Below are 18,071 nucleotides of genomic sequence, written 5' to 3' on the forward strand. Positions count from 1 at the left end.
AAATGCACACAGTTGCCGTTTTTTTTTTTTTTAAACGTTGCTTTTGAATGAGAGAGAGAAAGAGAGAGAGGAGAGAGAGACAGACTAGGAAACTCGAGCTTAGGTAACCAACGAACCCAATTACTAGGCTTTATTGATACTAAAAGGAAAAGTTCCCCTCGTAAAATTTCTCTGAGCTTATTAGTTATTTAAATCAGCCCCAGGGCTGGCCAAGCGACGCCGCAGGCACCCACTGTCGGCTCCTGGAGGTGAGCAGACGGCGTCCGCGTCCTGACCCGCCGCCTCTCGCCCGGCACTTGGCACCAGGGGCAAAGGCAGGCACGGCGAGCTGAGGTGAGCCACTTGGCACGAGTGCCGGGCCTGGCATGCTTGGCGATAGCTCCGCGTGGCCGACGGGTACTACAATTTAGAAGCGAACAGGTCACAGCCAATGATGAGGGTGTGGGTGAGCAGGCCAGGCGGACAATGGGCACCAGAACTCAGCGCGCTGACGGAGCTGCTCCGCCGCGGGAACGGCTGGGCACCGGCCCCTGCGGCCCCGGTGAGAGCGCGTTTGCTCTCCCCGCTGGGCTGGCGTCCTGTAAGGGTGGATTTGGTGGCGGCCGCCAGGCGTGACCGCTCAGGCCTCCAGGGCTCACTTCTGTTTTGTGTGGGGCTAGGAGTTTTGTAATTGGATAGGTACCAGGTGAATTTACATTGTTCTGGGTCATCGTCCCTTTCAGGAGCTGACAGTCCCAAAATGTGTGTGTGCGTGCGCGTGTGAACTGTTGAATTTATTAAAAAGAAGCCCCAACCTACCCATTGAAGTCCTCTGAGAACGACATGGGGGCTCTCAAATCTGACGTAGCGCTGGGGCAGCTCAAGGTGATGCCTAGCTCAGCTGGGCTTGGCCGCGGGCCCGGAGGCAAGGCTCGGCGGGGCCGGGAAGAACCGAGCCCCAGAACACCGCGGGCACAGACTACCCGGGAGTTAACCCGGGGGTCAAGCCTTGACGGACTAAGAGAGCTTCCGTGGGGCTTCGTGAGACGGAGAGAACAGGAGAGTCACCAGCCCAGGAAACCCTCTAGATTCCTCGACATTCCAGAAGGGTTTGGACCGCCAAATAGACCGACTACCCGCTTCGTCCTCGGTCCCAGTAAGTGCTTGGCACCTTGGGTCCCGCAGAAGGCTTTCTCGCTCTCCCCCGCGCGGTTCTAGACCAGCGCGGGCCCAGGGTCGCTAAAGGCTCCCGGAGCTGCTGGAGCTTCGGCCGCCTGGGACCCGGCTTCCTGGGCCCGCTCGCCCCTGCTACGGGTGGGCGCAAATTTCAGCACGCAGGCTGCCCTGCCTGTAGTTTAAGGCACCCGTGGGGCGCCTGGAATTCCCAGGTATGCTTCTCATTACAAGGGGTTGGGACGCCGCAGAGGTTTTGCTTGCCCGGTGGGTTTTTGTGTAGGGTGGTCCGCTTGTGACCCGGGCCGGGGACCTGCCCATTTCCCGCCGCATCCTTAACCCGCGGACGTGAGGCGACGCGGAAGGGCGGGCTCCCGGACACAGCGGACTGAACCGGCGCCGCAGGTTTCGGTCGCAGCCCACGCGGTGGCGCTGTCGGGAGGGGACGCCTTATCTCCGGTCTGCGACCCGGGCGGTGACCGGGCTCCAAGGCGACGGGGCCGTAAGGATGAGTCGAGGTCGCGGGCTTCTTCGCCGCTACCTTGGGCCCCGGGATTAGAGATGGGACAGACCCGTCCTCCTTGCTCGGTGTTTCCGGACAGAAAACGCCGCGGGTCGGGAGCGGGACTCCGGGCTCAAACCCCGGCCGCCCCGGGGTGGGGGCGGGGAGGCAGCGACAGCTCCTTTGGTGTTTCGTTTTCTGTCCCCCATAGCCTTGTCACTGGTCGTTTAAAGTCGATTTCTATTTTAAAGAACTAGTCTGGCAGGGCAGTCATTCTCTGCCTGCGATGCTGCAGGAGATCCCGCTGTTAAGCTCTAGACTCTGAAAAGGAGTGAAAGGATCCAAGAGCCTGGGGGCGTTGTCATGTGTCCTTGGAGTTGTGCTCGGAGCAGGCCCTCCGCCTTCCTGGGCTTCCCAGCCCGCGGCCGCGGAGGAAGCACTTGCACACCTTCAACCAAAGTCTCCCTTACCTTCAAATCATGTCCCTTGGCTTTCCTTACTCAGGGCAGACACTGCCCACCACCGACGCCTTTTCCCATCCCCTATATTTGGGACCGCAGTGCACAAAGCTCCCAGTCCTCGACTGAGGCAGCTCCTGGGCCGACCTTCGCGTGTCCCCTCCCGCCCTCTGGGCTTCTGCATTGTCTGTTCCCCTGGTTTCAGACCCTCCGACTTCCCGGGCGCTCAGCTCACTAACACAAGCTAGTTGCCCACCACGCATCTCCAATCAGTCGTCTCCCTGGGACTCATCTCTCTGTCCGGGCCGCAGGGGCTCGTTCATTTGAGGATGGGTGCAGGACCTTCACCACCCCTACCTTAGGCGGCCCGACGGCTTCCTCACCGCTCCGCCCCCGCCCAGGCCCCAGAGCTGCTGGGGGAGCCAGGAGTAATTTATCTTTGCCTGGCGCGGGTTGGGATTTGTCCGGCTCTGATGCCAACGAGGAAGGCGTGCGGATAACGAAGTAAGTGTCCCCCGCCCCCTGCGCTCTGGTCAGTCCCCAGACGCCCCAGAGCAGTCTGGGAAAGGGCTCGAAGCCCACCCTAGTTGATCTGCCTTCTAGGCGCGTGCCCCTCGGGGCGTTCTGGCCCCGGGCCCCAGTCTCCTTGGCACAGGCAGTTTCCAATCCAAGCCTGGGGCAGTTATGAGGTCCGTGAAAATGTGGGTCGCCTAATTCTCCCCGGACAGTCCGCGGCGGAAATTGGCTCCAGAACTGGTGTGGGCTTCGTTTGAGAGAAACGATTCCCTCCCGCCCTCCTCTTGCCCCCAGCAGAGCAAGCCCCGGGTGGGGGGGGGGCGCGGAGAGGGGGAGAGGCAGGCCTGCGTGGGTTCCTAGGAGCCATAGAAGGCTTTCGACGCTGGCAATAACCGTAGAGTTTTTCTTGTGTGTGCGAGAGTGGAGGGAAAACGCGGCATAACTTTCCCGTGTTCTCTAAGAGGCAGCGCACCGCCGGGAGGGCCTCTTTGCCTGGGCGACCAGACTTGAAATCCAGGAAGCCCGGTGATGGATGCTGGGCCCTCAGAGGTGTGGGTGGCCCGGCTGAGGGCCGGCGTTCCACGCCCGGCACCCGGTACCCTACGCCCGGGCAGTCGGGCCTAGGCCATCCTGCGCGGTCATTGGGGAAGGAAGGTTGGCCACAGTCAAGAGCTAGCACAGTAGAAACCTCGGTGTCCAGAGAGAGAAATCAAGAAATGTTGCCATTTAAAAGTGCAGGCCATAAAAGGAGAAGAAAGGCCTGACAAGAGATAGAGAGAAAAGGGAAGAACATGAAAATAAGCAAAAACATGCATATTTAAGCCCAGCGCATAAAGATCCGTTGATTTTTAAAATAACAAATCTCAGTGTGATTATGAAAGACAGGCGACCTTTGACTAAATGACATATGAAAAAAATTGGGTGTGGGGGAGGAGAGGGGAAAAAGTCTTAGTAGATTCCCGACAGAAACGTCAGTGAGAAGCAAGTTGGGGGATAAAAACGTCCCCCAATATGAACTTTATGCTTTGAGCACTGGAGCAAACTATCTGTACAAAAATGCGTTTTGGATCAAATTATTAAAAAAAAAAACACAAACGTAATTAAAACCAATTCTTTTCTTGAGTGTGATTGTTTTAAAAATGTTTGAAAATAAACCACTTGAGGAATATAAAACGAAACCAAACAAAACTTTTGAATCATAATTTATTTACTGTTTTAAAAACTAGAAAGTCTTAAGCAAAAGATAAAAATGCTATTTAAAATTTCTTATTGTCAAAATTAAACATGGTGAAAATAATTGCTTACTTCAGTTGAATTAAGGTCAACACAAAAATCGTGCAGTAAAAAGCTTATGTAATTTGAAACAGAAAAGGCCTTTATTAGGGACAAAACTCAAGGGGAAAAAAAATAACCCACACCGGGCATATATCACAAAATTTACTAGAATTCGCCTTTTCTAAATCGAAAGAAATTTGTAAAATGTGTTAATAAACATAAATCTGCAAATATTCAAAATACATTTCTTGTAATAACTCATAGTTTCCGATATTTTCTTTTATGCTAAACGCACCTTTATATAGAGTTCTTTAGACCAAAATGATAGTTTTGTTCACTATCAAAAACGGACAAGAAGAAACTCTAATAATGAGAAAATCAATTGATTTAAAAGGGTGCAGAGTCTGAAAAGAAAATAGCCACAATGTACATTTAATTGTACTTAATTGTATACTTTATTTAAATCACCCTTCTCAGGGGTTTAATAATTTAGAATCAATAGTTCCCTTCAAAACATAATAAAATATTTACACTTTATAAAATATTAACCCATTAACAATACCGCTGTGTTGTTTATAAGAGTGTGACTGAAGTCCCATAATCATGCTGTTGACATAAGCATGTGAGGTTAGCGAAGTGATCCTTCGCAAAATGTAAATGAAGATCTTCAGACAGTGGTGTTTATAAAATAGCTCATTAATGACTTAAGATTGAATCGCTCCAACCATTCGCATCATCAGATATAATAATAGTGACGAATCAGACAGGAAAGATCCTGGCTAAACCATTTGCATTTTTTTTTTCCAGAAGTACTGAAGTCCTAATATCACCATTTCTTCTAAGTTCCTGGACACTGATCCGGAGGAGGATTCTGCAGTTCAACACCAAGGTAAGGAAAGAAACAGCGTTATTATCGTTGTTAAGATATTTATAAGAATTGCGCCTCTCCCCATTTTGAAAACGGGCTCAAACTTTGACAGTGGTAGTTACCTTTTGCAAAACCCCCTTCCCATTCCGACGTGAAAGTACAGATTTAAAAAAAAAAGTTTGTTGATCAAACTTACAGTTTCTTTGCAGCCAAAAACCTTTTAGCTACCACCACGAGTTGGTTTACTTGAGCCACTTTGTTCTCACAGACTTCGAATTGTTGCATTTTCTCTAACCCGTTCGTTCAGGGAGGTAGGGGAGATGGGGTTTGGGGAATAAAAAAACAAGGAAAGGAAAATGCTGCCTAAAACTCCCAGGGTGGCTCCCCGAAGGTTTACTATCAAGCTTGCTTCCTTTCTCCGCTGGGCTCCGACCGCCTCCCGGGTGGCCACGGGCTGCTTTGGAACTTGGTGGGCGGCGCCTGGGTGCGGGGGTACTCCGAGATCTGGGCGTTGAGACTTAGGCCGGGGCAGGTTTAGTTTCTGGGACCCTTTCTCTTCCAGAGGCTTCCTCGCCTCCCAGGCCTCTGCTTTTGAGGGGATGACTGCGCGCACGCCGCCCACCGCGTAGGTGCGGCGAGTAGATGGCGGCCTACCTCCGGGTACACTAGACTGAGGCGGCTTCCCGCAGTCTGTGCACCGGCCCGAGATTTCCAGAATTACACCCGAAGCGCGTTTCCCAAAACCGAATTTAGTTTGGCCCTCTGGCGCCGCCGTACAGCCAATACTTCTTAAGGGGGACCGGCGGCTCAGGCAGCGAGATGGTGGGGAGTTCTCTGGGTCCAGGGGTTTAGGAAGGAGACACAAGGTGCGCGGTAGAGACTGGAGGTACCGCCAGCAGAGGGGCTTCACCGGCCTCAAGGCGGGCGGGGACGCGTCCTCATTTTCCCGCCACAGTTCGGGACCAAGAGTGTAAGCCGGCGCCCCAGGCGACTTGCGGGGGCCGCGGCCCCTACCCACGTGCTTTTCTTTAAGGAGGTCCCGCGCCCAAGCCGGACCTTAGGGACAAAAGCGCGGCCGGAGCTCGGCCTGCTCCGCTAGTGCCTGCGCCACCTTAAATGAGCACCGCGGCTGGAGTAGGGCTGCGGGCGGCTGCGGCCGCGGGAGTCGGCAAAAGTTTGTGGCTCAGTTACACCATCGCGGGACCTGCTGTGGACGCCCCCGCGCGGCCTCCCCCGGGACGAGGAGACCGGGTCCTCACCGCACACTCTGCCCGTACTCGAAGCCTAGTGCCTGAGCCGCTTGGGGTCCCAGGAGTCCCAGACGCGCAGCTGGAGGACAGGCAGCCCCACCGCCCTCATTGCCTCCGCGTCACGGCCTCCAGGCGGCCCGGGCGGAGCTGCTCGAGATGTCGCCGGTGCTGCGAGCGCTCCAGGGACGTCATCCAGGGATGCCCCCCGCCCTGCGCCCCCCACGCAGCCCCCTCTCCTGTCCCACCCGCAGCCCGGCGGGCAGTGCTGGTACTCCTGCCACTCAGGACACCCGGGCTATTGTTCTGGACCCACGGCCGCGCCGGCTCTGAGAGAGAAGCGGCCTTCCCCGCGCGCGCTGCGGCGCGGCGGGCCCGGACGGCCGGCTCCGCGCGAAGGGGGAGCTCACAGGCATCGGGAAAAGTTGCTCGGAGGGGCGGAGGCGGTGGGTGGTGGGCGGAGGCGGTGGGTGGGGGAGGCGATAGCCCTCCTATCTCCAAAGTCGAAAGTACTCGGCGCAGTTAGCAGAACCGGGAGCCGAGGCAGCCGCGGTTGCCTCCTGCGCGTCGGTCTGCGCCTCCGCCGGAAAACGAGGCGACCAGCGCCTGCCTTGTCGCCGCCGCCTCCGCGCCGGGACGAGTGCTCCTCGGGGCCGGGCGAGGCGGCCGCGCCCCGGACCCGCCACGAGGAGGAGGACCATACCCGAGCCTCAGCGCCCGCCTGCACCCGGGCGCACCCACCCGCCGGCCTCGGCCACCGCCTCGCGCGGCACTCGGTTCTCTGCCATCGGTCCTCTGCCTCCCGACGCGCGCGGTCCTCGCCACACCGCTCTGCTACAGCCGACTCTCCCCTTCCTCCTCCACCCTCCTCCCTGCCTCCCACCCGCCCCTCGCCAGTCCCTCTGCCTCCTTCTCAGCCCCGCCGCTGTTTGGGTCGCTGGGCTCACAGCGATTGATTGATTGATGTTTAATTTCCTGCCAGGCGGGGCCCCCCTCCCCCCGCAACCTCCCCAGCCCTCCTCCCCGCCCCCCACTCTCCTCCTTCATTGCGGTGGACCAGTCTGGCTTGGGTTTAGATCTTCCCCCCCCAACCCCCATCCCGAAATAACCCAGAGACTTCCCCTACCCCCACCCCAAATTATTATTTTGAAGGCGCTAGATCTGGGGACGGAAAGGGGGAGGGGGAGAAATCGGAAACCGAGGACAACCCAAAAGGACTCACTTTGCCTGATGACTCAACGCAACTAATAATCATCTCCCTCTCAGTGTATCTCTCTCTGCGGCTTGTCAGTGAGTCCGGCTCCGGCTGCTGGCGGCGGCGGCCGAGAGGGGAGAGGCTGGAGGTGACAGCTTGGGCGGCCGCCGCGTTTCCTCCCGCGCGCGGTCCCGGGTCCCAGTGCCTTCTCGGCTCTCGGTGACACCGGCCCTAAGGCTCCGGCCGCGCCTCCTCGCGAACTAGCAGACCTGCGAAGCGGCAGCACCGGCCCGCCTCCGCCTCCTCCCAGTCCTCAGCCCTTTCTCTCCAGAACGGGTCTCCTTCCCGAAGGTGTGAAAAGGCTTTTTCAGCCTTCTTCTCTCTTTTCCCCTCCTCCGCCGTCTCCTCCCCCGCTCGCTCGGGTGCCCCTTTGGAGGAACCCTCCTTTCCCTCTCCTCCTCCTCCTCCCCCTACCCCCCCCATCATCATCATCATAACAACCATCTCTGCACTAGAAGACACCCTGACCCAGGACCTTAAACGTTAGGACCTGGGAAAGAGGAAAAGGGGAAGGAGTAAAGAGGAAAGAAGCCTAGGAGAACACTGCAAGGCAAAGCACCAGAAACTTTCCACCCTGGATTCTCTACTTTTGCTCCATGGACAGAGCCTCAGCCAGCCAAGTTACAGACAGACCGTGAGCAGTAAGTACTCAGGGCGAGGACTCCCACTCCAAGCTCGGGAGTTCGGGGAAGCCCCGGGTCCGGCTAAGGTCCCTCCCGGCAGCTGTCGCTCTCTCGGACAGCGCTGCCGAGGGAGTGCGGGCGGAATGTTCGCCCGCAGCCCTCCCGCTCGGTCTGCGCATCTCTCTCATCTCTCCTCTCACCTCCCCTCTGCCACCCCCACCTTGTCTCCTTGACACGCGGCTTCTCCCACGGCGAGAGCGCCCGCGAGGATTCCTAGCGCACTTTGCTGTGCCGGGTTCCTGCTTCTCGGGGATGTCAGTGACAATGTGAGTGCCGTTTCATCAGGTGTTTCCTCCTCTTCCGCCGCCCCCCAAATATCCCGGGCTGCCGAGATCTGCGGGTTCCTTGAGGAGCACGCTGCCAGCCAAGAGACCCAGAGGAAAACTTTTTGGAAAAAATTTTTAAATTGGGGTTGATGAAGTCTGCTCCTTAACCTAATAATTTAAGTGCTTTTTGCTTTTGTGTTTTATGCCGAAGAGCTTTTAAAAAATCACTTAGGATCGGAAGAACATAAGAACGTTCCAAAATAATAACGATTGTTGCCCCCGCCATTGTGATGAAGGTTATTCTGGAGAGTATTCTGATGAATACCTCGAAATGTTTTTGGATGCTCATGAGTTGGTTTTGTGCAAAGTGTGTTTGTGTCTCAAGACTTGCTCGGTAAAGGTAAAAAGCGGGGATTCAAGGAGTCCTTATGCCAGGCCTTTGGCTCCTGCCCCGCCATTCACAGCACATTCATCATGTGGTTAATTCGGTTTCTTATGGACTTGTGTACATCCCCACCCCTTCTTCGAGTGGGTGAGATGGCTTTTTATGACGTTCACTTCTTCCGCAACCCTGACCCCCACACGGCGAGGCTGTCTCATCCGAGAACGGCTTATGCCAACCCTGCCCCAATGAATGGGCCACTTCTGGGCGCCCCTGGGCGCTGGCCTGGTGATCGTCACCGAGAGCTAACTCCTGGAGAGCGACTGGGCAGTGTCGCCGCACCTCGAGCTTCCTTTGGGCCGCCCAGTGTAAGGTGGGGACCCGCTTCCCGGCTCGGGCCCCTCAGGCAGCGTGGGAGGAAGTTTGTGTGGCTGTGGTGCAGCGCTCTGCCACTGGCCTGAACGTCTATCACGTGTGTGAGCGGTTTTCCCTCTTTTTTTTCCCTCCCCCTTCCCTCCCCCCGCCCCCTCCCTAGGTCCCTGCGCGTTTTATTGCGACCTGCCGGTGGGAACTTTGTCTCCGAGTCGGAGCAGCATGGAGCGGCGGAGCGAGAGCCCGTGTCTGCGGGACAGCCCCGACCGGCGGAGCGGCAGCCCCGACGTCAAGGGGCCTCCCCCGGTGAAGGTGGCCCGGCTGGAGCAGAACGGCAGCCCCATGGGAGCCCGCGGGAGGCCCAACGGCGCCGTGGCCAAGGCCGTGGGAGGTAACAGCCCGGAGCGGGGAGGCGCGCGCAGCCCCGCGGCCCCGCGGTAATGGCCCGGGTGTCAGGGTTCAGGTTGATTAGGCGCTGTCGCGGTGTAGGATTACAGGAAGTGAATTCCAGGTTGCCAAATAATGCCCCCGTCGCCTCTCATCTGCAACTGGTAGCTTCATCTAGAGTTAAAACAAGAAAGTGGTTTACCCAGAGGGTGGCATTTTTTGGGCACTTTGCCACTGTGTGCTGAGGTGTTGGCAGGTTTATGTCACAGCCAGCTAACTGTTTCTAGATTTTCCTAGAGAGCTTTTTAGTGATTTAACTCTTGTGCTTTGCCTCAGAGTGTCTGCTGTAGAGATGAAGTTTAGGTGCGATCGCTTTTGTGGACTAGTTTTTAATGCTCAGGAGCAAGAGTGTTGGTGTTACTTTGTAGGTAGGACAGTGCTCCGAGATAGATTAGTAACAACTGGGAATATTTCCTGCCACATTTCAAGTAGGAAATAAAGAATCATTATGAATCTGTCAGGCCCTTAGAGGCTTTAAGGTCACCGTTTCTATAAAGTTTAAGGTCATATGCATTTGTAACTTTGTTATGAATCCTAGCACAACAGGTAAAAATAGCAAAGTAGTCTTAATGGCTACATGCTGTTTACCTTTCCAAGAATTTAATACTATTTAAAGAAAAGCTTTTGTAGATTTTACTACTTAAACACCACTTTCTTTTAAAGTGATTTGGAAAAAATTTTTAGAAAATAAAGATACATAAGAAATGTAAACATTATTAAAATATTTTGAGACTTACACCATTTGCTTAGTTGTTTTCTGCATATAAAATGCACAATTCAACCTGGCAGGCAGTTTTTTTGTGTTTGAGGTCAATCATTAGTTTAAATCTTTTTTTGCTTCTAGAGGTTTTTTTCCCCTAATATTTTCAGCAGTAGCTTATTTAATATAATTCTTTATATTCCTGCCTGAAATGATGCAAAACCGTGGCAAAACTTAATGATAAGCTCCAACCCCATGTTCTAAATAGCCATAGTATGTATTTCAAAGTAAAGACTTAAGTCTAAATGTCCATGCCTTTTTAAAGAGTTAAAATGGACTTTTTATAAAATAACACGTTTCTATTTTTACTTGGTTTGCTATTATTATTTCTTCATGGTATACATTCAGAATGGTTTGCCGTAGTTCCTTATATTAATCATCTCCCTGGAGAAGCATTCATTCTCACCATTTCTAAAGCTTTAAAAAATTATTTGGCTATACATTATGGCTTACGTGCCTTTTATTTTACGGACTTAAAGATATACTTTAATGAAGCAAAAGAAAACTTGATAGTTCTGTGACCCACTTTTTTAAAAGTGGTGTTTGTTTATGTGTTATCTTGAGACTAGAACAATAACTTCAGACTTTTTGTAACATCTTTAGTATATGCATATAAGAAAGAAAAATATATAGCGAATATGATAAAAGCAAGTGTAAGATGATATAAGTGCTGATACTATTTGATTGAAAAACTGGGAAATCCCTTGGAGGAGATGTGTTCTCGAAGTGGCCTTATGCACATAGAAAAAAACTTGGACTTGAAATTTTGGTTTCTTTCTGAAGACCTACTAAAAAATTCACTAGATTGAAAGAAATCTATCTAAACATTTTAGAACGTAATTGTTACCAATTGTGATTCCTTAAAATAAGGTTGTTTTTTTTTTTTTCCTATAGCATATCAATTTCGTTGACCAGGGATACCTTTTGTGTAAAATAGTGGTTACGTTTCTTATTTTCTGAGATTATGATTTACATTTGACCACTTATTACAAATTTGATATAAAGCAAAATTAAGTCTTCAGGAGGAATAATGGGTTTGTTTCAACAAGCTGCTTTAGTCATTTTTTTCTAAGCTTTAATTTAGTAATATCAAAGGTCTTATTAGTTGCTTTCCAAACTGAAAATAGATGTCATTAGTTTGTCTCAATAGATATTACATATAATACTTAATAGTAAAGTGGTTAAAAGAATTCACATATGGCAGGTTTTAAAAAATTTTTAAAAATTTTAAGAAAGATTTTGCTCTATATAGCATAAGAGATTATTTGGAAAGATTTTAATTTAGAAAACTTTAAAATATAACAACTCCTAAAATTTTGACAGTGTAAAGTTTTTCATTGAATGTTAATATTAGTTTTGGGGTTTAAGTTTGTATAATTTCCTAATGTACATTGAGATGGTGATAATTTCATTTCTTTGTAACTTTTAATCATGTGTATAGATTGGAGAAAAGCAAAACCTTTTAAAAAATACACATTTTAAATTTTAAAAGAATGTTTAAAATACATTTCTAGTTAGCAGTTCTTTGTAATTGAAAGGTTTTTTGGGACATAGAATAAATATAAAATAGATTATATTTCTCTTACCCTACCTTCCTTTGTTTAAGTTTTCTTTATGAAACAATATAATAAGCTAGACAACTACAAAATTCTTAAAACTATCATTTATTGCCATTTTCAGATATATTGTAATCCTGTCAGTGTTGTAAAGATGGTTATAATAATTAATGTTTTAAAAATAGAGCTCAAAATTTGGGAGGATGTATTTGTTAATCTTTAGTGATTCTCTTTCTTAAAAGCTTTGCCCCTAAAAATAGGGGAGATCATTAAGTTAATTGGTTGCCCAATAACATGGCAGTTTATCTTACTATTTTTGATAAACAGTGAGGTGAATAAATTTTTCTGAATGCATTGGTTGCAATAGTGAATTCTGTTGCCATGATTCCACATTTTTAGAGAGAGACAGTTTGGTATATTTTTTGAGAACGTGTTTGTTAAAAAAAAAGAGAAATTATTTTAGTGTCTGGATTTAACTAGTTGAGGTGGTAGATACACTATCACAGTCTTCAAGGTTGCGTTTTAATAGGGGACTTAAAAGTTAGTGTGTTGTTTACAATGTGGTTAGCTTTAGAAGACTATTAGAAAGTAGTCAGTTTTGCTTTGTCTTTACAACACTTTCTGGGATGTTTTTGTTCTTATCTAAGTAGTGTGTTTTAAACCATGTATGTAATAAAATAAGTGCTCAGATGTGTATGACAGTCAGCTTTTATAGAAGGTCCCCAGGAAAAAAAAAAGGCTAATATCTCTTTAAAAAACATATGAAGGCTGGGAGAGAGTTTAGAGCAAGCAAGAGCACCGTGGTGTTGACAGCTTTATATCCCTGCTGGGTAACATTCACTTACTAGAATTGGCCTCCCCTCTCAGCTAGTAATTCACTCCATAAGGATTTTGAAAAAGGATGATTAATGGTGGGGAAATTTATATTTGTGAAATTGTTGATTAAAACTTACAGATCTATTTGAAGATTTAGAAAAAGAAGATTATTAAGGATGACGAAAATAAGAATCAGATGATCCTTTTTGCCACCATTAACATAAGTACCTAAAATGTTCTGCTGTGTGTAATGCTTCAGCCACGAAACGCACAGCATAAAATGAAAGTGATGCCAATCAAGTTTCCAGAGGAAGCAAGGCATTCTGCTTTCCTCCTGGACTGCTGAAAGGCGCTGGCCAGTTGTGCTTTAATAGCAATAAATTATTGTGCTTCATTCATTGTTAACACAAGTATTTTCATTTTTAAATGTTTGGCTTAAAGAAGAACTTTCAGACAGCTTTATTTAAACTGAATGAACAGCGCTGTAGTATACCAGATGGTGTATTTGCTGATAGGAGGCATTAAACATCAGAAATCTTTTTGATATTTTTCATTTTTCTATGAATTTTGATAATTTTTTGGTGTTAAATGTTCTAGATTTTAGGGGAATGAACACTGGGAATATCTTTTAGGGTTATTTGCTGTTTTTGAAAAAAGTTTGCTTTTTTTTTGAAAAAGAATTTTCTAAAATAATGATTTAATTTTGTTGAGAAATTGCTTGTTAAAGTTATCTTATAAACTAGTTGACCCAAAGTCGGCCTATTCTTCTTGCTAATAGGCAGCCCTTTGAAGAACATAACTGTCTTGTTACAAGGGGGAAAAAATCATTATGCAATACACACTGATGTATTCAAATAGGGAAGCAAATGTGATCACGATTGTTGGGCAGGGCCTCATTTAGAGCTGAACATTGTCTGCAACAACAGTTAGTTTAATTGTCTACATGTGGAACATTTCCTTTTAGGTTAAAAGAAATGTAGTTCAGGTCAGGTGCAGTCACCATATTAGCAGTTGTAGGGAGACATTTTACTTTTTGAAAGGAGTGTAGATATGAAAGAATATAGATATTGACATATTAAAATGTATAAAATACTTGGAAATTTAGAAACATATTGTCAACCTGGGTAAAATGTCAAAAACTCATTAAATTCATTTTAGCCAAGGATGAACCCCATTATGCTTGTAGGGAGGCTTCAATGTTATTATTTCAAAAGAGAAAAGATTGTATTTCCCTTTTACATTCTACTTTTTTTTTTTTTTTTAAGGGTTTAAGATCTTTTAATAGAATGAACTTAGGCTTTGGGGTCATCCAACAATCTAGCATGTCCTCTGTAGTTTTGCTGAGGTAGAAAAATAGCCCTTCTCTAAAGTGTTTTTAGTCCTTGGCCTGTTATTAAAATAAAGATATACTTGGTTAAAAAAATATATGCAATGGAACATACACATTAAACAGAACATAGGGTATCCGCCCCTCAAAGTCCTGAGCATAATTTGATGTTTCAAGTAATTTTGGAAGCCTTGTATTCCATCAACAGAAACCCACTGACCATTATATATTCAAGATCATCTGCGATGAAATGTGTGTCTATGTGTATGTGTGTTGGAACTACATAGATGTCCCTTAAGGCATCTATTTTTTAACCCCTCTAGAAAATAAGCAATATAATTCTTTCCCAGGGGGTTGTGACTAGTAGAATCCGTCTGTACATCTTAGATATCTTGTATATATGTTATTATATTTATGTATATATAAACAGACTTATTGTCATTTATTAAAGATCTAGGAATGTGAATTTGCATTATTTTAAGAATGTGGAAATCAGTTTTATTCCAGGCAAGACAGGGTAGTTATTTGGTATGTCTGGCAAGGTATAGCTGGTAAGCAGTCAAGTTTGATGGTTCTACTTTAATAGTTTAAAACCTTTATTTTTCTTTTTTAAAAAGAATTCAGTGTAGAGACTCTATATGCATATGTAAAAAAGACAATAACAGGGCTAGGTGAATTCCAAATTGTATTATTTTTTTAGGTCTTTTTAGAGTATTTAGGTTTCTGTTGAGATAAAAATGACCCATTTCTTCACCATTAAAAAAGTTTCTTATAACTAATAATCTCACATTAGGTGCATAAAATATGTTCATAATTTGTCTTATTTCAGAAAGCCAAACTTTATCCTACATAGCATGTAAATTAACAAAAAGTCCTTTATATTCTTTTATCTAATAAGTAGGCTTTTTAAAAAATAAACTTATGTAACTAATGTGTGGTAACAGTACTTTTTGCTATCATCCTTATATGAATGCTGAGGTACAATGGCATTTTGGAACATATTTAAAGATGGAGCATTTGACAAAAGTTGTATGTGTAACAGTTTGTCAGTGAAAAGTGACAAGTGGTAAATGACAAATGAAATGTTGGCATCATCACTCTTTATTTTGATAAAAATGTCTCAATTTGCAGTGATATAATACTGTTTCATATTATTTCATGAGTTGTGTGAGATGCATAAGGGGAATTTAGATTTTGTGAACGGAAAATTAGCAGCCCAAACTCTTTTCAGAAGCTTTGGCAGCACGGTCCCTGTCCCCCCCCCCCACTCCCCAAGAATAAGAACAGCAGTGAAATATTGGATCTAACCCATACATTTTAACTCATTATTTTGAAAGAAAGAAAGAAAGAAAGAAAGAAAGAAAGAAAGAAAGAAAGAAAGAAAGAAAGAAGAGTGAAAATGGTTTCAAGTAGAAGACCTTTATGTTTAGCTCGAAAAATGGAGAGAGTTTGCCTTTTAGCTTCCATTCTTTTCTTTATAGTGATTTTAAAATGAGTGATTTCCCTCTGCTGACTTTGATTATATGGGGCCTGTCTCACTTCCAATCACCACTGCTCTCTAGCATTAATTTAGGGTGCCAGTAAAGAGAGTTGTGAATTCCTTTTATTTTAAAGTGCAATAGAGGTTTGAAAATGTCTATGTGTTAAAAATGGATTTTTATATACAAAGGATTCATCATCCTCCTACTTACGGGTAATGTGATAGATATTTCAGAGTCCAAGTAGACGGCCCTGAGTGGAATTGAGGTATGAGTTAAAACAAAAGCCAGTTGAGTACTTACAGATTTCCAAAAAAGCACAGACGCAGCCTCTATAGTGTGTTCTTTTCCATTTTCTGAAGTCACATTGGTTCCCTTATTATCAGTGATCAGCCAAACATTTATTTTCTTCTTTTACATGAAACGAGCCCTACAAGCACCTCATGCTACACAGCATTTATGTAAAAGTGTTCCATGCAGGAGTTTTCAAAAGCATGGAACTCTATGTAATTTTTTTTTGTTTTCAGTTAGCAGAATTGTTTTGCTGCTTAATAGCAAGTGATTTCGAAATTGTGGCAAAATCAGTATAATGAAGTGAAAGGCTACATCAGAAATGGTCTTCTACAACTTGTATCTTTTCTTCCCATTTGCAGTTTTACTTATTACAGATTTTTTAAGAACTAGGTAAAAATGACTTAATATGGAATAAATGTGCTTTAGATATATCATTATGGCAATGGGGTTTATGGGATGTATTTTTTCCATTTTTCATTGATGTGTGTACCTTTAAAACTTTAAAAATAAACTAGTGACTATTATAGTTACTAGTTTGGCAAATGCTTAAAATGAAGAAAAGACTATTAATAGAAATTTTAAGAATTTGAACCTTGCAATAAAATTATCATCAAATTATGGCAGCTGTATCGTAGTAGTAAGAATGTTCTTTATTTGTGGTTATGACACATTAGGACAGTAAAACTCTGGGGGGAGTAGATTTGCATTTTAGTTGCTCACGATAGAAGGCAAATTTGGATCTCTCCTTAACTAGTTGTCTTATCATTGGAATGGAGTTCTGTCTTAGCACAGTGGGTTATTAAATGATAGCATTTAACATAACAACAGAGATTAAAAAGTTCAGGGGAAACACTGCAAGCTACCACTTATAAAAAAAGTATGCATTTCACACCACAGTAACTGTTTGGTGCCCACTGATGGTTGTACAGTTACTGAAATGTGCCCAGCAGCTCAGTGACTTTATTTGTTGAAGACTTGCACAGATATGGAAAAAAAATTAATAGAGACTCTAGTTAGAGCAAATGTTTTCCAAAGCACTAACATCTGACAGAGGTGATTTGCATTTTTCATAGAGACAATTTTAATTTCATCCTGTTCAGCAGAGATATCTTTCTCTTTCTTTAAAACAATTTTTTTTACTTGTTTTTTTATTTGGCTGGAAAGCAAGTGTATCAGTTCTTTTATAACTGAATATGATTGATTTTCAAATTTCTTGATTATTCCCTATATTAAAATTGCATATTTTTATTGCATTTGTTCCAGTTCTTTGTATGTATAAGGAAAGGCAAAATTGATAGCTTATTAGGAAAAAGCACTCATATCAAAACTCTTTAAAATGGCAGTGTTTTCAAAACATTATATTTTTTTGGTTAACAGAACAAGAACTTTCTTTTATCATAATCCAAAGATGCTAACAGAGCAGCATGATAAATGTCTCTTTAAGTATCGTAGTAAAAGAAAATGACTTGCCTTCTGAGGCAGTGGAGAGTTTATGTTGTTTTGGACCTATTTCCCAAGCAGTGATCGAAAACAGATTACAATAACAATTATACAGTCAGAAGATGCAATATCCATTTCTGCTTTAATTGAGTGAAAGAATAATAAAAACATCATTAAGAAAAATGAGGTGGACCTGTCACACAATGTACAAATTTTTAGTCTTGGAGAGGATGCAGAATAACTGAAATGCTTTTCACTTACTTTGTTGCACTTATTAGCTAAAATCAGTTTTGGGAGAGACCATTTGGTTCTTGATCCTCCCTGGGAAGTTGGGAGAGGAGCCCCTGGGAGGTGGTTGCTCAAGGGACAATTAAAGTGCTCATTGATTTTTGTCTTCATATGATGTTTGAGAAAGGAAATCAAATTTTCTTCATTCTACCTGAGGTATAACTACCTCTTTTTTTTTTGTTTGTTTGTTTTTTTTTTGTTTTAACCTGTGTAATGGAAGACGAAAGTAATGAATATTTCTCTTACTACAAACTTTCCCTAGTAAAGGTTAGGTGTGATCCCTGGGCCTGCTGTTCTTTCTCCTCTGGACGTTATAACCAGGCTGAAGGGGAGAGAGGGAGTTGAAGGTGAATCATGAGTGCCCTTATTTCTCCTCAGAACACACAGGGTTGGGGGGACGCTGAGTTTTCGTGTGTGCACATCACTGACATTCACTCAGGTCATAGAGACTGTCACTTGAGATGCATAGGCTCTGGCCTCCATTGGAAGCCATTGGAGCCATTATTAAATCCATAATCCTTCGCATTGCTGAGCCTCCAGGCCTCATTCCCCAGAGTGGAGCTTTCAGCAACTTGGAGTGAGCTGACCGGCAGCAGCCAAAATCAGTGGCTAGTTTTCTTTCACTCTGAGCTATATTTCTTACTCTATTCATAGAAACTGTGAGCTCCTGGCAACTTTGATGATGACAG

At 45.6% G+C, this 18,071-nt stretch overlaps 1 protein-coding gene across 1 annotated transcript in view; it reads left to right on the plus strand.

Moving 5' to 3' along the window:
- The first annotated feature begins 4,766 nt into the window (after positions 1–4,766).
- SATB2 (SATB homeobox 2) overlaps positions 4,767–18,071 on the plus strand; it is a 185,229-nt gene continuing 171,924 nt past the window's right edge. The window contains exons 1-2 of the mRNA XM_028122827.2: positions 4,767–4,792; positions 9,140–9,367. Coding sequence (XP_027978628.1) covers positions 9,199–9,367 — 169 coding nt within the window. The 5' untranslated portion in view covers positions 4,767–4,792; positions 9,140–9,198. The remainder of the gene's footprint in view (positions 4,793–9,139; positions 9,368–18,071) is intronic.

Source organism: Eumetopias jubatus, unplaced genomic scaffold (genome assembly GCF_037043125.1).
Source record: "Eumetopias jubatus isolate StellerSeaLion01/CBP00866 unplaced genomic scaffold, mEumJub1_p1.0 scaffold_3, whole genome shotgun sequence".
NCBI classification, from domain to species: Eukaryota; Metazoa; Chordata; class Mammalia; order Carnivora; family Otariidae; genus Eumetopias; species Eumetopias jubatus.